This window comes from Lissotriton vulgaris, chromosome 7 (assembly GCF_964263255.1).
Source record: "Lissotriton vulgaris chromosome 7, aLisVul1.2, whole genome shotgun sequence".
In the NCBI taxonomy this organism is placed as follows: Eukaryota; Metazoa; Chordata; class Amphibia; order Caudata; family Salamandridae; genus Lissotriton; species Lissotriton vulgaris.
Window position 1 is genome coordinate 994,113,060 of NC_141695.1, and position 20,605 is coordinate 994,133,664.

General features: G+C 42.0%; 1 protein-coding gene across 1 annotated transcript in view; it reads left to right on the forward strand.

Annotated features, from left to right (window-relative positions):
* LOC147702831 (teneurin-2) overlaps positions 1-20,605 on the forward strand; it is a 1,317,719-nt gene that overhangs the window by 1,190,640 nt on the left and 106,474 nt on the right. The window contains exons 21-22 of the mRNA XM_086931409.1: positions 12,057-12,289; positions 19,235-19,389. Coding sequence (XP_086787535.1) covers positions 12,057-12,289; positions 19,235-19,389 — 388 coding nt within the window. The remainder of the gene's footprint in view (positions 1-12,056; positions 12,290-19,234; positions 19,390-20,605) is intronic.

Here is a 20,605-nt window from a genome sequence, read left to right on the forward strand (position 1 = left end):
CCAAAAGCTAACACCTGCCCCTGAGCAGTTCTTAGCCATGTTATCCAATGGTAGGTGGATAACATGGCTAAGAGCATTAGCTCGGTAATGCCTGAATATAGCTGACTTTTCAGCGATATTCATACTTTATTTCCGATTTTTATCGCATTTGCGATAAACCTTGGTAATACCAAGGTTTATCTGCGATAAAAATCGCCCCAGCTCAGCGGTAATTTTTTCTCGCTAACCAAGCAATAGCGATAATTATCGCTATTGCTTGGTAATATGCCCCAAAGTTACAATCGTACAGGGATTGGTGTAATGATGTGCATAGTTCTAGTAGAATGCAAAAAAAGGATGTTCCACAATTTTGTGAAATGCTATTGACATCTTAATTGAGGAAACAGAGCAGATGGTACTAGAATCATGCAAGGAGGAAATCATTCTTTAGTGGAATTTGGAGGGTAATTTTGTACCATGAATTAAGTTAAAAAGAAAGCCTGTGGACTAGGAATAGGCAACATTGGAAACTATTTGGTGAATCTCTTGAATGTGAACCTGCAATCTATGGGGACATGTCGGTCTCTAATTTCCTTATTACAGGTGACTTGTGCCGACGCCTGCAATAAAGAGATGACTTAGCCTCAACTGTAATAACTTATTGCACCTGACTTCTGTCTTCACAATGCCTGCTGCCTGAATCAGCAGCCAGGGCGAAAGGCAGGTCATTGTGCACATTAAAACTAAAGTTTAAACAAAGATACCAAATCTGGCTTTTCCTTCTACTCTGTTTTTCTAGATGCTCAGGGCGAAGCAGGAAGGTAGTTTTATGGTAATGTATTTATAGGAAAGATAGAATCGATCAGCATGTTTCTCTCACATTCTGAGCTGTAGTAGTTTTTTTAATCTGACCTGTATTAAACTGATTCTAATTTCGTTTTGTTTGGATTGTTTAATTTTAAACTAGATATTCTACTTGTATTTTACATGCTCGCAAGCATCCCATCTCTTCAATAGGAAAGAGCAACACACCAAGGATTTACTTGGGTTGTGGGACTTGTGATGACGTAACCATGTATTATATGGTTTTAAGTACCCCCATTTTAAGGATATTGCTAATCATTTTGGAGTTATGTGACCTTATAAAGAAACTCAGCCTTTGGCCTATTTCCTCTATATTGTCACATAACTCCTCGCTGTCTTGTGTTAACCCTTTTAATTTGTATAATGTATTATTTATTATGCTAGGTAGCTCCCAATACAGAAAAGGTTGGAAACACCTGCTTTAAACTAAATGAGGATTTTAAGGATCCTTGCAGGTTGGACTTCTATTTACATATTTATAATATCTGTACTTTACAACAAGGGTATTGATGATCAATTGAATACGTAACTGATCAATTGAAACTTATTGTGATTGCCTCTAACATTCCGATATTGGTTAGCAATTGAAAACGTGACTTCACAATAACTTTGTTTATTTATGTGACCTTCAGTTTTGGAAGACAGCTTTTACTTTTGTTCCCTAGCATTATCCCTTCTAATGAAAATTAATTGATTGATAATAGATGCTTATAATAAATGCCTGCGCATACCACATGGCAGCTACTGATGGTTACTGAGGAGCAATCACTACTAAGCAGCTATGCCAGGCATACTGCTGGCTGCCACCTCTGACTACTTTAGTGAGGCATCAGGGACAGGTGCCAATATCGGGCACCCAACGCCCCGCCACCATACACAAACTCAGTGAAGTATAGAGACGTGCACTTTATTCCAGTTCAGAAATCAGCAGTAAGCAGTGTCTCAGAAACCTCCTGACCTTTCACCTCTCTGGCTGTCATGTAGCCAGTTAGGTTAAATGCTAGGCTAGAAGTGGCCTCCATCCGTCAAACACAAAACCTCTGACAATCTTGTGAAGCAGGGGGCAGTATTTTGCACCAGTACTTTCAGTGAATGTGGCTCTAATTTGTCATTACTAATGATGGGAAGAAAATGACCTGTGAATGGGGCAATACCTTGCACTCTCCAACCTCTTGACCTTTGATTCCATTATTGATGGGAAAGGTCAAGCTGAGACATCCCTACTACAAGGCATTGGTTGAGATCGTGGAGCGCAGGGGCAGCATCTATGAGGCTCATTTGAAGATCTCTGGCTAAAACATTTTTGGGGTTTTTGACAATTTTGTGTTCTTTCACATAAACATGGCCAGTTTTCTTCTGCAGCTATCTGATTAGTTTATTCGAATGTATTCAATTTGAATTGTGTATCTTGCTCACAGCATCATAGGAACAATTGGGAGTATGAAGGGCATTCTGCTTTTTTTTTTTTACATTTATTTCATGTAGGTGCAGAATAGATAATGAGCCATGGCTACTGATGCATTAATCATAACACATCAATGATAACAGGCCACGGATTCACACTTTACTAAATAATGAGTTGTTACCCATATAAAGAATAATTAGAGTGACCCCACGCCTTGTTGATGTTGTATCATGAACACCGATTAAAGTTACCAAACAATACACACTTGAAATAGGCTCATACACGGGGCAGCCGCACACCATTAACTAAAGCACATAATCACAAGAAATAATTGGAATCTGTTCCTCATGATTTGTTTGACTAATGACTTTGAAAGTTTTATTTTATTTATTTCAAGTATATTTGCTTTATAAATAATGTATGCTTATGCTGAGGTGATTTCAGTAGTAACTTGGTAAATAAGTGTAAGGGCCTTGCACCACACGTTGCCCCTGTGAGCATTGCCAACGACAGTACCAACATAACTACAAACCATTACACTCCTACAAATGTGACAATTCAGATTATCCCAGGCCCCAGAGCCAGCCGCGGCCGGCAGTGGGAGTACCGGCAGGGCGGTGACGTGGGGAGGGAGAGGGGGAGGGGCAGGATGGGGGGGTAGTAATGTATGGATTACGGAGCTTCCCAGGTAGGTAAACATTTAAATAAATAAAACGAATTTCGTTGCGTGCACTGCATCCCCAAATGTGATGCAGCGCGCGCAACGAAATTCGTTTTATTTATTTAAATGTTTACTTACCTGTAAAACTCTGTAATCCACACACTACTACCCGCCACCCTGCCCCTCCCCCCCCCACATTTTCATTAATAAGCAACTGTTGTTATGCTCCTCCCTAAATTAGACGAACAGCACCACCAAGTGGCTGAATATAATAAGTACCAGTGTTAACAATTAAGTGCAGTTGTCGAGCACAGACAACTGGCTCAAAGTAAGCACTGGGTAATTCGAAATACCTTCATTGAATTAACTTTGTGATTGCTAGAACATGGACCTCTAAGTGCCACTGAATCTCGGCATTTCTAGCTGATGTTTCAGTGGTGTGTAAGTCCTACACTTTTTAGCAATGCCTGTTCGATTCTATGAGATGCCTTTGCTCCTCCAAATTCTCTTTCCACTTTTGACCAGGATAATGTCATGTATGTTCTTGGTTCCAGTTTTGAACTAGTATTGATAGATCTGGCGCCTTTGTTGAGCAGCCCAAAGCAGACATAGTTACTTATTTAACCTCTGTCCAAAGGACAGGAATGCTTTGTCACAAATGTCGGAAATTCTCAAATTTATAGAGCTTGTCGTTGGGGAGGTCAACTATATTTCGCAAAACTTCCAATACTCTTCTCACACAGAACACACAATACCACCCCACGGCTTGAGCCCAGAGGCTCGGCAGACCATGTCTCAGTCTCATGACAAGCATTTTTGTACATAGACACATCTTCATGTTAACTTCTTCAAGCCGTGCCAGGGCAGCCCATTAGATCTCATGCTGCGTCTTCAAAGTGCAGCTAACATCTTATATTGAAGGCATTCCATCACGCAGTATCTCACCACACTTAAACAAATATTTAGTAAAGAACTTGGATGCTGGCACAACTAGTGATTGGTTAAATGGTTGCAAGAGCTATTGCACCTTCTCCAGGGACACTGGAAATTATGCTATTTAGCTGCAACGCTATTTCAATGATAAGTATGCATTTGCCACACAATCCAACATCTGCTGCATAATCTGCAGATTTTAACAAAAAAGACTCTTTCTAGATCTAATGCTTCAAACGCTACTAAAAACATAGCGAAACATGTTGCTGTGCAGTGGCAAGCCCTTACCAAAGTTTGACGGGTTAGCTTTCTGTTGCTTATTGCTGTATTTGGTGTGACACTGGTACTAAAGACATGAATCCTTTGCCCAGAGAGTGCTAAAAGGTGTAAAAATGGCAAAATAATGTGGTAATATCAGTGCTTAATTTGAGCTGGTGGTTTCCGGTGCTTATCACCAGCATTTAATCGTCAACACCGGTGTTTATAAAGCAAATTCAATGTAGTGTTTTTCACGAGTACCAGTTAAGGACACATTAATTTTTCATTTTTTAAAGGCCTGGGGAGATTAAGTGAATTGCCCAGAATCACAGGATGTTGACCCTATGTCAAGACTTGAACCTGGTTACCCAGCTCCAAAGTTGGCAGCTCTGGCCCATGTGCCCCATCTTCTCCCCACTTGTAGGGTTTTGATTAGTTCAGTTATAGGCAGCACTAACTGGAGCATTGGTCTGGTGGAAGCTGCCTCCTGACGAGAGCCCTGGTACTTATTTTTTCACAAATTAACCACTAGGTAATATTAACACAAAATGTGTTACATTATGCCACCCAATTTGTCTTTTCCTGATTCATAATTTTGTCGGTATTGCCACATAATTTGCTCCTCTCCTGTCCCATAACTCAAGTGACTCTGACCTTCTCTATCAAACAGCAATTAAAAGCATGCTTTAGTCAACGATTGCAATTGTTTTTATGTTAGAATATCACCACAGAAATATTATCTGGCATTAATATTGTTCCCTAAATATTGTTTACATAAATATTATACCATTGTGCATAGATTTTCTATTTCTAACTCCAATTGGGCAATATTTCTGCAAGCAATATTTATAGCAGACTATATTTTACTATGGTACTCTCGTAGTATGCTTCCATTTTGTAACCTTTCTTGAATTCAGCACTATTAATATGCACCTCTTCATCCAAGTACTAGGATGCCACATGTGGCTTCCACTGTGATAAAGGAGGGGCGTCTTCTAACTGCAAAGTGTGATCACACTGTGCTTAGCTGAGGGAATAAATTGCGTATCAGTTTCGACTCTAAAATGCATATTATTTGCCGAAAAATATTGTGTGGAATTAATGCATTTTAGTGACCATCTAGGCTGAAAAAATCATTGCAGGAGAATTAATTACAGTCTGCTTTTCGGTGAAGCGATGTGAGCACAGATGTTCAAACCAGCATTGTGGTGGCAACCTGATGAGAGGATAAAATTGAATTTTACACCATTTTTGGTTTCACAGATGGTGTTAAGTAATAGATCCAACATTTACAGAGTCCGTCAGGAATATGGAGATTTTGAGCTGAAGGTGAGCTAAGCAATAAATAAGCCAGCAGACATGCTCGCACCTTTGCCTTTCCTTATCTTTTCTACCCTTCAACCGGGGCTTTTGGAATTATGCCATAATAGAAAACCAAACTATGTACCCGGGTTGACTACATCATGCAGCTAAAACGCAAATTATGCAACACATTCTGTACCATTAGATTCTTGAAATGTGGGCATTTTAGCATGCATTGAGACAGTAAGGATCTTAAAACTATAGAAATAACCAAGGGTTCCTAAACTGAAAACAATACACATTCAGAAAGCCTCGTTCAGGATGATATCTATCAAAGAATGATTCTGGCTAGCATAGAAGGACTAAAAGACAGTTGTATTTACACTGTTTTCTCTAACTTTCAGAGTAAAACAGTTTGTACAACATACAATGCTGCATTCAGATTAAAACACCCCTACAGTATTACACTTCTTATATTAAAAGCTTTATTCTTTGACTACACCATGGGCCTCTGAAAGTTCATCTTTCCATCTAGAACATGTCCTCCAGCATAGTATTGAACAATACAAATGTATAATAAACAAATGTCACAGTAGGACATACTGTGAGGTTTAAGATATTGGACATTGCAAAGAGAAATGAAGAGTTTAAAACGTGTGTATTCTTTGAATGTCTTCTTAAAGTTACTTTTGTTTGAAGGCAGTGTCTTTGGTGTGGTATGATTTATTTATTTTTACAAATAATGAAACAAACAATTGTCATGATAAACAAACGTGCTTGAATTGCATGTAATTAAGAACGGATTTGTCATGCCACAAACTCCCTTCATTAACATTATCATTTGGATAAACTTAAGTCGTTTTTAGGTACCTAAACAGAGCTATACAGAGCAAGCAGCAACTTAAAGGTGATCAGCAGATGTTTGCAACATATTTGCCACTTTGTTATATCACAGGTTCCCTGTTGGCTTGGTGATTTTTCATCCATGAGAGCTAGAACATGTTTTGATGAAATCTGAAAATTATGCAGCAGATAGTGAAATATATGGATAGTGCAGCCATTCCACAATTATTGGAAAATGTTGCACCTGCTGAACTGCTTAATTTCAGTGACCTTGTCTATAACAGGTTTCCAGTCTCACCATGTTCAAACAACCTACTAGCATGGCTTACAGAGGAACCTTCTCTCACAGAAAGGTTCTTAAGGGCAGAGGTCTCCAACCTTTTCTTGAATAAGAGCTATTATGCTCATTGAAAGTCATCCTGAGCTACTAATATTATTAGTTTTGTAATAGTGACCATGTTAGAAATGGAGTCTCTAGTTGGCAGACGTATGCACCCTGTTCAAGTAGGCACCACCACCCTAGTTGGGGTATGTGTTTTACACACTAGATGTTTTCCTGTGCTCACCCTCTGGTAGCTTGGCATTGAGCAGTCAGGCTAAACTAAAGAGGCAATGTGTAAAGTATTTGTGCACCCACACACAGCAACAGAGTCAAAAAATCACAAAACGACACCACACAAGTTTGGAACTATAGTCAATATTTACCTGAGTAAAACAAGACCCAAATGAAAAACATCCGACATACACCAGTCAAGATATGAATTTTGAAAGATGAAATCAAAATGCAGTGCTTAGAAATCAATAGCTCCAACTGTTGGCTATCTGGTCAAGCTTGGCCGGGACAAATCCAAAAGTTCAGTCCAATTGCGATGGAGGCCAGTACAGTACAGTACCATAGATGCACTGGAAATCGGAGATGATACGAGGTGCAGGGAAGGTGAGGTGTCATGGATGCAGGTGTACATCAGTTCCTGAAGGTGGTGCATGATCTTTGGAGCTTTGACACCAAGAGACGATGCAGTGTGCGGAGGCGGTGATGAGTTGGTTGCTGGTGCTAGGCCTCAGTTCTACAAGACATTGCAGCGTGATGTGTCAATTCTATGTTATCGATGACGAACCGCTGGGCTTAAGGGGCTGCGTCAGTTGGAAGACACGCAGGGCCGGCACTGCATCAGATTCGGAATGCTGCATCACATGCTTGGGTGAGGCGGTGTTCAAAACTCACACAGTGGGGGTTCTTCAGAGGTGCTGTGGCAAAGTCCGGCAGCGAGCAGCGGCGGTGCATTGATTTCACAGCGTGGTATCAGTTCTGAAATTACACTTTCCAAGTGAGGCATTGGTTTCTTGGTTGCAGGCCAAAACTCACTTCCAAGGGCCCAGGACTGGATTTGGTTCCACTTGGCAAAACAGAACTCACAGAAGAGGAGCCCAGGTGCTAGATGCAACATGCAGGTGAAGTTGTGTTGTCCCTGAGACGTCAGCAACAGGAGGCAAGCACAGTAAAGCCCATGGAGAACCTTTAGATGCAGGATGTAGAGAGTAAAGTCCAGTCCTCTAACTCCCAGGCAAGAAGCAGCAGGCAGTAGACTAATACAGCAAAGTCATCAGCAAAGTGGCAGTCCCTCCTGGCAGCACGGCAGATCATTTTCCAGTTTGAATGTCCTCAGTCCAGAACTATTCTGGGTTTATGGTGTGAGAGGTCCAGTACTCATTTTTGCCTTTTAAGTAGGGAGACTTCAAATAAAGTTTTTTGTAGTGCACAGAATCTTTCCCCTCCTGGCCCTAGCTTTAGACACACTACTGGGAGGTATGCCGTTCTTTGTGTGGGGAAAGGCATAGCCCTAATCAGGTGCAAGTGTCAACTCCTCCCACCCCTCTAGCTCAGGAAGACCCATCAGGCTGATGATAGGCCATCAGGATATGCAGGGCACACCCCTGCTCCCTTTGTGTGACTGTCTAGAGAGGAGGCACAAAGACCAGCTGTCTCTCTGACCCAGATGTGTTTCTAGGGACAGACACAGGCATAGGAATGGTTAAAGTAAGAAAATGCCAACTTTCCAAAAGTGGCATTTTAAGACGTGCAATATGAAAACCAACTTCACTAAAAGATGTTTCTTTTTTTATTTGGAGTCCAGAGACACAAAACTCCAATTTTCTATCTGCTCCTGAGATTGGAAGATACACTAGTAAAGTGTTACAAGACAGCTCCAATGCTTACCAGCAGGAGAGTTAAGCCTTGCTGTAGTTAAAAACAAATGTAACTTTTTCACTACCAGTGCATGTAAAACTCAAAGGTACACGTCCTACCTTTTAGCTCCATTGCACCCTTCCCTTGAGGCTACTTAGAGCCTACCTCAGGTATGCCTTACACGACATAAAAGGGAAGGTTTGGGCCTGACAAATAGGTGAAATTCCCAGGATGACATGTCGGTTTAAAGCTGCACACACTGGATCTGCAAGGGCAGGCCTGAGACCAGGTTAAAGGGCTACTCATGTGGGTAGCACAATCAGTGCTGCAGGCCTACTAGTAGCATTTGATTTACGTCCCCATGGCACACGTAGTACACTGTAATAGGGACATACCAGTATATCAAATATGCCAATCATGGAGAAACCAAATATCATTACATTTTAGACACAGAGCACATGCACTTTAGCACTGATTAGCAGTCGTAAAGTGCCCAGAGTCCTAAAACCAGTGAAAGCAAAGTTCAGCACACAGTCAGAAACAGGAAGTCAGAAGCACAAAGACAAGGGAAACCACACCAAAAGATGCTAGGTCTCACAGACCACAACTGACAAGGTTACATTAGAGACCACTATATGCAATATTACTAGCAGTGATCACCTCACCACACCAGGCATGGCTGCCAGCAATAATGAAAAAAAGGCTTTGTCAAAGTGGAACGCCTCTACATGGATAGCACATAACAGCCATAGCTGCAATGCCCCTGCACCCATGTAGCAATATTAGTACTACAAAACAACTCTCAACGCAGCAGGCAGAATGGTCACAGGAGTGAAGAAATTCGACCATATCTCACCCCTCTCAGAAAACTAAAATGGCTACTAGTTGAAATGCGTGCTAGTTTCAGAACTGCCTGCCTCACGCATAAAGCCATTCACACAGCAAACCTGAGTACCTGGCCTCCAAACTCAAAAAGGCCGGCCAGAACAGGCCCCTCAAGAACTCGAACACACTACTACTCATCCAGCTGAAGGCCCGCAAACAAAAAACTGAGGCACGGTCCTTCGCAGGTAATGTGCCCAAAATCTGGAACTGTATTCCCCCTCGTATCAGAACTATCCCATGCTTTTCAAAATTCAAAGGTCAGTTTAAGAACCTTTTCCCAGATCATTCCCTAGCGAAGGGACAGGAGCAGCAAAAGCGCTGATAACACCACTCCTTGGAAGAGGAGCTCTGCCTAAGACTATGCCACTTTTTGAAGTCACTCCAAGTCCTCATTGCCCCTCGGTTACAAAATCCGCTAAAACTCTCCGTCCATGTGTTTTTTTTTGGTTTTTTTTAACCAATATTGTATTTTGGGATCTTTTGCAGAACAACTGTTGTAAAGCGCTCTGATACCCTCCGGTCTGGCCAGCGCTATATAAAACTTGGGAATAAATAATAAATAAATAAATAAATACTAAGTGTCCCCAAATACCACATGAATTAGTACTCAACTACCTAAGTTAAATATATTTTGGACCATCAGCCATTTTTCTCCAAACATCAGCTTATGAGTTCTGAAACTGCACACATTTTCATCTCCAATGCTCACTTTTTAATGTTGGTGTACATATAACAATTCAACCAAGCCAAAGTTTCAAATTTAGTAGGAAGGGCTGGGCAAAAAAGAGCTATTCACAAGTAGGTGAAGAGCTACCAGTAGCTCACAATCTGCTAATTGAGGAAGCCTGCCTTAGGGGCACTCTTAAAAATAACTATTGTGTGACTAGCGACATTGAATGACCTCACAATATTCACATATGTCTGCATTGACAGTTTTTTTAGATGCACAAATATCTAGTTTGAATACAAAGAGGTCAAATAGCTATTTGTATTGAAATGGGCATTAGCTTAAAGTCTGTTGTTTAATTAATTAGAATTGTATATTTTTCTTTGACTGTTTGGTCATCCTAAACCCCCCTTTTTCTCCTCTTGTCCTTCAGTCACACTTCTTTTCTTCTGTAGTGGGTTATTTCCTTCATTCCTGTATGAATTCTCATGTTTTCTTCAAGCGGGAGGGGCCCTTGAAATCCTCTGCCACGCCCTCCACTCAGCTCTGCGCCTTGTTCTATTCTTTCGCTGTATTTCATGTTCTTTCTATTTGCTAACATTATCTTATTCTATTGTCATGTTTTTTGTGGTTTTTTTTCCTTCCCGCTATATTTTTGACACTTATTTTAATTTTTTATTTTTTATTTTTACACTACTATTATTTTAACAATATTTGCTTTCGCTTGTAATTATGTTGAAATATGTGATTTAGAGCAGTCACTGAGTACAGTGTTGGCATTTAGCTGTCATTGTCACAAGTTCAGCAAAAAAACATAAAGTGTGCTAACTCCCTGACCAAGACGTTGAAACAGGTAACTAAAACTGTAGGGTTCAGTACTTTAAAATGTGCTACAGGTATGGACAAGCCAGCCACTCTTCCCAATTTGGTAAGTAGGATAAACGAAGGTAATCTGGCGCAAATGCGCTTCCAATGATTTACACTTTAGGAACAAAAGGGAATTTGTTATGTATTGTAATTGTATTGTAATTGCATTTATGTTGCGCTTACTACATCTGACGAAGCGTTGAGAGCTTATGTGAGAAACTTGACAAAATTCAGCATGCCAAATAATTTAGCATTTTTTTAGCATAATAGCACACAGGTTAATTAATAAGACCTTACGAAATGGCATCCCAATAATACCCAAATTTCCTCATAAAAAACCCAGTTTATCCGTGATATGCCCACGATATTATTTCGTAAAATACAATTAAATGTACTGGGAAAGCATCATAACATTTCTCTAAAAAGTGGCATGAAGTAGCTAATAAAACAAATAAAAGCCCTCAGTGGTACCATGAAGCCTTCCCAAAAGACTGTCCTATAATCCCTTCCAAACCAATCAGAGATGGCTAAATAACGGTGTCGAAATCTTTCGAAATATCTCTACGAACGGCATCGATTTTTTTTTTTTGCTAGAACGTTAAATGAACCAGTCTTAATCAAAATGCACACAGTCCATTGCCCACACTTCACAATTAGTCACGTGGCTAGTAAAGAGGGGAAGTCGCTGCCTCACAGTTGCACATATTGGGCAAATAGGTTCGATCCGTGATCACTTCGTTGGCGGTTTTAGAACTATTGTTTTTGGCCATTTAAAACAAAGAGGATCGACATTTCAAATGACACATTCTTTACATTGATTCATATTGAGCAAACAGCCCTATTTGTGGAGTTCCTCCGCGTTACCTGCAATGAAACTTACCGCACTCCCAGCTCATATCCTCTGGCAAATAATCGATTTGTATGTTGGCAGTTATCACCTAACACATAAAGCTACATATGTCGAAACGTGCAGTTTTTAATATACTTTGTCAAAAATAGATACATTTGCTATTTAAGCTAGTATGTATGTAATGCAGAGTCACAAAACTTTTTTCCAAGAGTAAGTTCTCCATACTCGTGAAAAATCACGATTAAGTCATAAGTAACTCACACATCAAGGGAAAATCTTTTGAATCATTTTGAACATATGGAGCCTTAAATCAAGACACCTACATTTAATCTATGTTTTTTTTTCTCCCTACAGCAACAACATAGCCCACAAGTACTATCTGGCGGTGGATCCAGTTTCCGGGTCACTGTTTCTCTCGGATACCAACAGCAGGCGTATTTACCGCATCAAATCGCAGATGGGCGCCAAAGATCTCGCCAGCAACTCGGAAGTGATTGCAGGAAATGGCGATCAGTGCATGCCGTATGATGAAGCCAGGTGTGGCAATGGTGGAAAGGCAGTAGATGCAATCCTGACAAATCCCAGAGGTGAGACTGCAGCTTTTAACACAATGACGGTGATACAATGAATATGAAATAGACAGTCACGTTCCACTAGGTTATACAGTAAATGCTTTCTCTCACGTTTTTGCATAAGCAGAAATACACAAAGCATCATCACTCAATCAATCAATCAAGCATTTGTAAAGCGCACTACTCACCCATGAGGTCTCAAGGAGTTGGGGTGCTGAGAGGGAACAGCCACTGATGGAGAGGGGTATGCAACCTTTACAACGCAACTTTTACCACGCAGGGCTGTTACAACGCATGCGTTACAAAGAAAACCATTACAACGCATTACACTGGGGGGCGCTCTACGATAAGGAATAGTTTTAATTTACTATCCAACACCTTCCCTAGTGTCCACGGGAAATGGAGTTGGAATAGTAAATTAAACTATTCACTATCCAGCACCCCCAAGTGTAATGCGTTGTAAAGGTTTTTGTTGTAATACTTGCGTTGTAACAGCATGCGTGGTAAAAGCATGCGTTGTAACGTCATACATCGCTGGCTGGCTTCTGGGCGAAGCAAGGCACCGCGGACCTGCCAAGGGGGGTGTGCGCCTTGGACCGAAGTCTGAGGACTCCCCAAGCAAGAAATGCACAGGCTGACTGGTGGCCCAGATCTCAATGCATAAATCGATCTGTCATTCATCCCTTAGGCTTCGATCACCAACCCATCATTATTTTCCAGTCCCTGTGCGAATCCCTTTGTATGCAAGGAACTGAGGGGCATATTATCAAGGACCATGGTTAAAATTATCGCCGTTTTATCGGCAGGAAACTGCCGATAAAACGGCGATAAAGGGCTTAATAATACGCCCTTGTTAATTCCCATAGAAGCCCATGTTAACATCAGAACATGGGCTTCAATTGGAATTAACAAGGGCGTATTATCAAGCCCATTATCGCCGTTTTGCCGATAAAACTGCGATAATATGCCCCTTGATTACAAGAGGTGTAGAGCTTACCCCATCTGACAATATAGGGTGAGATAAGGGCGACATCTCTGGACCTTCCCCTTTCGGTATCCACAGGTCACATCTGACAAATTTATTAGGTAAAAAGGGCACAGTAAATACTGGGGTATGCTGATTTAGGCATAGAAAGCTCAAATATCTGCTTGTGATTCCTCATTAGTAGGAGACAACTTGTAAAAGGTTCTATTTATTATTGCACCCTGATCCCTGGTGTCTTGAGGGCACTCATAATCAGGGCCACACTCACAGTGTCTTTTCTAGCGCACAACGTGGCACTTCAAACCATTAAAAGAAAGTACACCTGAAATACTGGGTGAACACCTGTTCAGACGTCAGTCCTTTTAATGAATGAGGGTGCAGTTTATCTTTTTCCTCATATCAGATCCTTGAGGGAAAGATCATCTTAAGGGCCATTGTGTTGTACATGAACCTAGGCCACCCCCACAAAAGTTCTACTCTTTTTTTCAACGTTGCAAAAGCAACTAAAAACAACACATTTTAATAGAGCTGAGCACGTAAATGTGTGAGGGAGTGATTGATAATTTAGAGGATAAACACTGACAACAATGAATCTGGGCTCCTACTCTTGTAGATTCATAAATATGCAAAAGCAATTAACAAACACAGGTTGTCAACACAGATGAGTGTACAGTGAAGCACACATTATACTTGTTGTGTTCGTAACATAGATTAAGAAGCACTGAAGAGACAACATATGGTTCTCACATCACTCAGTGTGCCGGAACCCTACATGCAATAAGACATGTTCGGGCCAAGCCGATAATGGTTTCTTCCCATGGAAAGTACATGCATGGGTCCTCGTCACACTCTGAGGGTAAGCAGAACCTCCTGCCTTCTTAATGATGTGTAGCCCATTCCCACACACCCACATATCTGGCATACTTATGTTTAATTTACTTATTATGTGCTTGTCTGTCACAAATATGTTGCTTCGTAGATGCTTCGGGGCGCTTTACAACATGGACAAGCGAAAGGTTAGAGGCTTTGAAGTAGAGTGATCACTCTTCAAAGGCCAGTGTGGGACCCCTCAAAGGACTTCTACTTAGGTGAAGATGAGCAATGTACAATGGCAACAGGCGTGTTCTAAACCACGTAAAGGTCATATGACAGTATCTTCAAGCTTGTGGTGGATGGAAAGAGAGTTTAAAAGGAGAATGAGCTTCCATGAATCTGCTTGTACATTTATAGGAGGATAATGAACTGTCGATGGACCGGCAACTTTAAACATATAGCTGCCTGAGTAGGCTTGCATACTTGCTGATAGAGCCAAGGCTGAGGTTGAGCTTTGCTTTGGAGACAAAGAATTGTGTTTGAGTGCTGTTCTTTACCGTACCAGGAGCAAGTACAGGGTCTTCAAGGTAGTGGTGAATACGCCTGGGCATCTTGGTCCAAGGAGTGGGTGAGCCCTGTCAAAAGAAACGTGCACTGTGTTGGTTGTGATGCAGTCTTTCAGACAGGACCTTACTACATTTAATGCCCAGGTAATCTTGTAAGAGAGGCTCATTTGTGAGCGGTCTTGGAAAAACCATACTTGATGGCAGGTGCTTTTGGGGCTGACATTGATCATGGTCCAGTCAGTTTTGTGCACCATTGTTTTTCGGGGAGGGGAGAGGCACTGGATTTGGGGGAGCTGTATTGTACGGCTTTAGGGACCACCTGGAAAAGTAGATGGATCTGCTTTTGTTTTCATTGAAGATATGCTTAGCCCAGTGTTTTTTTTCCCTCGGTATATGAAAGGCATCAAGCAACTTGAGTCATTCTTCAGGCCTTCTTGAACCTTGAGGTCAATATATTTATTGCTAGTTTACGCGTGGTTGCTTATGATGTAGGCATCCAGAATGCAAATAAGTTGAGGTAAGTAAACACTAAAGACAAGGAGCTAGAACTGAGAGGATATCCATATTTTAGTGATCTTATAGAAGGATGTGGGAAGATGCCCTTAACAGCTATATTTGTACAGCACCAAGGTCCACCTAAACCTCTCACTCTCTGTCATTAAGTAACACTTAGGAGTGGATTCTTGTCGAAAGGTCAAGCAATTTCCAGGTGTATTTCTTCCCTGGAATTTAGTAGTCTCTCTCATTTGTTTAGGACTGTGGTTTCAGTCCTAGATACTAGGCAACTGGTAACAATTCATAATTGAACTCTTGGCAGCACTTACTTGAGAGGGAGATGTTGTGATTGATGGGTTCTAGGCCTTCTCACATAAGTCTTGTGTTATCCAGTGCTTAATTTGTGCCGGTGCTTTCCGGGGCTCAGCACCGGCACTTATTTGACCGGGCGAGAGCTACAACATTTTTCTCCCTCCACAGTGAACCTTATAATTATTTGAAAATAAATCTACCTGTCCCACAGCCACGTCGACGCGCCTCTCACACCTTTGTGCGCTGGCTGCTGCTCAGCTCAGTTCCCTGCAGACTTACCAGCAGGAGACACTTCATTAAAGAGCGCTCCGGGTGAGAGCCTAGTGCTACAATGTTACAATCTGCCAGTATCTTCCCAAGCATTAGCTGTGCCGCCAGCGCAGCACCGTATGGGGGTATCATGACCTCACGTCTTTTATAGGAAGGAAGTGAGGTCGATCTAAAGCGGCGACCGGGGACTCGACTAATTAATAAACTTGCAAGACTCTGCGCTATTACCCTGCCGGCGTTGCCGGAGTTCCGAAGGGCCGGTAGCTGTGCAGGTCAGTGTGTGCTGCTTTGGTTTGTTTTGGCTGCCTGCAGGCCTTGTTGGGTCTCGTGCACAGGAGAGGCTGGTATTGCCGGAGGCTGCAGGCAGGATCCGAGTTGGTTTGCAACGGCCAGCTACAACACCACATTGGCTCTCACCACTCACACCTACGGCCGATCAGTTCTGACTTAAACCGCGCCTAGAGAGGCAATAATGCATACAGCGCTATACAAATGCTAATTAACAAAGCCAATATAAGTTCGGTCCCTCACCTTCAAACAAGTCTCCCACCACAGTTTCAAATTTGATCCAGAGACCGTCGGGAAAATGCTCCTTGGCGTTCCCCATAATCGTTAACCCCTAAAATATCACCCTATTAACCCCAGCGCCCCTCTTTTATGCAACACCACCCGCAGCTGCCACAGCGTTTCTTTATGAGGGACTGAGAGGATTGTCGGGCCTAGAAATTACTATTTTCTCTGTTTTCCTCTCTTTATTCTTGTTTTCTTCTTTGATTGTTGTAAAACCCCTTCTGTCCCCTGCTGTCCGAGGGCAGACCCCTCCCTCCTTCGGTCTATAAACAGCCCTCGCTTCACCATGGTGCTGATGATGGTGGGGGGAGGTGGAGGAGCAGGCCTCCAGCCCCCCCCCCCAGCCGCTCTCTCACGGGGTGCACAGACGCGTGTAACCTGTGAATGAGTGGGAACCGCCCCCCCTTGTATCAGGACCGGGTCCCACTTTGGATATAGAGTGTGGCCTAGAATCCAGAAATCCTTTTACACATGATCATTTTTGGGCAGTTTCTTGCCCGTTAAGGTCATGGGTTTTGCATTTTTTCTGAGTCTGGTACTGCTGTGCTGGGCTGTTCGCTGCCTGTGTCGCCCTCGCCACCTGTTGGATCTCCCTTGTCAACCTGCTGGAGGTGCTCCTTGCAGGGGGTTCCTATGGCAGCTGAAAATGTTGTGGAAACCTTTTCCCATTATATCTGGAGGCCTGGCTGGTTGCCCTCTGACTTTTGGGGACTCTGTACCAGTGAACAGAGAGGTGAGGGGGCATGGGTTCAGACTCCGAACTGCTAGGATGGCCAAAGTATTCAGGTGCTTAAAGTTCAGGCTCCGAAGTCTGGGATGTGTAGGGAAGTGTACTTGGAAATTACCATTTCCACCCACAATTAACACTAAAATCCAGTAGAAGCAGGCCTTGTACCAGTGCTTAATTTGTGAAAACAAAAATTGCAGATCAGCTGCATTCTCAGTTTAACTCATAATACTAAAAATGTTGTTTGATAACATGTGGTCTGTCATGTACTGTAATAAAATGAATAATGAAACAACATACTTGTAATTGCATTTCATAGCACCTTGATGAGGTGTTGCAATGCTTTATGCCAGGAAGCACTTTGCTCCAAAGGTTAGTGGTCAATTCAGTGGTGATTATTGTTTATTGGGATTAGTCTTGTGCCGTCAAGGAGACCAGTCCATGAATGTACTCCAGTATCTTTCGGGTGGATTAAATAAGAAGAGTTAGCTGTATTTATTATTGGGGGTATGTGAGATCATGCAGATGGGTTGTTGGGATTAGTAGATTGCCTTGAGGAGATTAGGAATCGCTAGATTGCAGGGCAAGGCAAGGCTTTCAAAGAAGGACAGGTTGTGATCTTGAAGATGAAATGTTGGTAATTTGCTGAGATACAACATTAGACATTGAGTCAAACATGCACATGTCTTAGAGTAGGCTGTAATCATAGAAGAAGCATGAAGAGGATGGAAAGGGAGGAGAGAGGCATACAAAGAAAAAATGTCAACTGGCAATCTGAAGTTTTAAGTTTACATTTCAGGGGATGCATTCCTGTAGCAGAACGGAGGAGACTCAGTCACTGAGGCGAGGTGAGGCGGAAGAGAACGGTTACCTTTGAAAATTCCATGGATCCTTTCATTTATCAAGAAGATGCAGATTAGTCCTGAGCTCTGCCATTTGGTGGAGATCAGGCGGGGGTGGATTAGCAGTTTCTGTTTTTAAGGGAGACGGTTCTAGGCTTGGCCTGTTCTTCGTCTGTCCTTGATTGCTTCTTCAGGGAGATCTCACATTTTATTGTGCCTAAGTAGTGGGTGCTCCAGCTTGGAGACATTCAGCCACAGTTCTTTCTGCTCTGAGAAATGTCACTTTACACATCAGCTGTGTATCCGAGGTGGCCTGAGAAAGGATTGAAAAACAAAACAGGGCACCCCATAGAGGCTTTGTGGTAGGTAATGAATAGCTCGGGGCATTTTCTTTGTGGCATCAATCAATTAATGCCTTGTAAAGCGAGAGTACTCACCCGTAAGGGTCTCAAGGCACTGGGGAGGGGGGGGAGATCTGCTGGTGGTCCATCAAGGTGCTGTGGCATGAACACATCTTCCTAACTTGCTAATCGTGAAGGGATTCCTGAACTTTAATGACTTGAATCCGAGTCCACTAACAATCATGATGCGTCAGCTCAGCTCCTCAGTCAGGAAACAACACCGAGCTTGTCGATAATCTCTGAACCATAGACAAATGTACCTGGCAAGCATGTGCAGTTACTACTGAACTACATGCTGGTGCACTAAGAAGAAACTGATCTCTGGAATGGAGAATCATTTGTGTGATATCCCACCCCAGTCCAAGCCCATGAACACATTAAAACAGTCTATGGGCTTCACATCCACTGCACAAATAACCCACTGCATCCCCTAGCCAAAGAGAGAGACCCAGCAACATAAGGCAGTAGGCAAGATTGTGAGAGCGACCAGGTACCATATCGTGGGCTGCCACACAGGGAGATGGCTTCTCATGATCCTTTGGGATGATGCCAATGCAGAATAGTGCTTGCAAGATAGCTCAGTGAGTTAAGCGCTTGCTACGGTCATTGGCTGGGATCTTCAAGTCATGAGTTTGAATCTCTGCAGCTCAATTCCTTCTTTCATTTTTCTGAGGTTGTTAAATTGAGCACCACTAATTTGGATAGTAGCACTATTATTTATTCACCAATAGAAACTACAGTGGTAAGTATGACATTTTATATGAAAACAAGCAATGCATATTATTGCTGTTTTTTTCGTTCTTATTATTCATAACTATGAATTGTCAGTTGAAATGGTGGAAAAAATGCACTTGTGTCCGCCTATCATTTAAAAAATGCAGTAAGAAACGCAACATTCATTGACCCCTGTCACTCACTGCACACTTATTTTGCGACAGCTACATAAAAATGGATCTTAATTCTTATTTGCCTCACACAGGTATTGCAGTAGACAAAAACGGACTTATTTATTTTGTGGATGCCACCATGATACGGAAGGTTGATCAAAATGGAATCATCTCCACGTTGCTGGGATCAAACGACTTAGCGGCAGGTCGGCCGCTAAGCTGCGACTCAAGCATGGATATTACCCAGGTATTATGGTTCTCCTCTGCTCGCCCTGCTGTATTTAATCACAGTCTGACTTTTCATCGATGAATAAATTAGTGGGAATTACATAGGGCTGAATACACTTGAATCCTTATTACTACATCTCACACTCACAACAACCAAGGAAGACTTTGCCTATAGGAAGAGAGCTGAACAGCAATGATGTGAGTTCCAAGAATTTTGGTCCAATATAGGTCTTTTTTAGGATTAGAATCTTGGGACTAATCTTTTCTGAGGGATGCCATAATACCTACCTGTCAAGAGAGAGAAGAGCCTGGTATGCTGCTGTGCTGCTCAATGTGTAATTGAACTGTAGTAAATATGAGCAGTGCAGTATAATGCATTCACCTATAATTCATGTGGAGGGCAGATGGCCAGACTTTGCTCCACACAAACCATGCTAAACTCTGCTAAATCAACTGTGGGGCACAGAAAATCTGCTTGCACCGTGGAGTAAAGGAGGGTGAGCCAACAAATGAACACGGAGACCCAAGATGGATCTGAGCCACTGGTTTGGCTTGGTTCTAAGAGGCTGTGCACAAGCTGAGCCGTACAAAATGTTGGCATGTAAATCATGCAACAACCTTTGTACAAGGATTTGATGAGGTCCCTTCAAAAAAATTTAAAAAGTGCATTCGGAAGTGGTTCATTTTAGTGCATTGCATCATACCAATGCCTTGAGAGGCAATTATTAAGCATGATAGTTTTTAAATATGAATCTAAAAACATTGATGCCACCTCCACGCTGACAACAATAACTATAGTGAAGTAAGAGGCTTCTTAGTTGGCATGTGTACCCTATACGTGGCCTAGGTTTTCATTATATATGGAGCAACATTATAGTCTGCATTTTCTGCATAAGTATGGAAATGCCATATCTACCACGTAATCAACTACCTGCTGCATAATCTTCAGATTTTAACAAAAAAATATTATTTCTAGCTCAAACGGATCAAAAGTTACTAGAAAAGCGGTGACACGTGTTGCCCGACAGTGGAAGGCCCTTCAAAAAGTTTGACTGGTCACCTTTCTGATGCTTATTGCTGTAGTGAGGTGTTAATTTAGTACGAATAATGTGTAACCTTTTCCCATATAATGTAAGCATGTGTAAAAATTATAAAATAACGAAGTAATCATATTACAAAATGTGCAGCATTATGTCACATAATTTGCCTTTTCTTGCTGCATAATTTAGTAATAC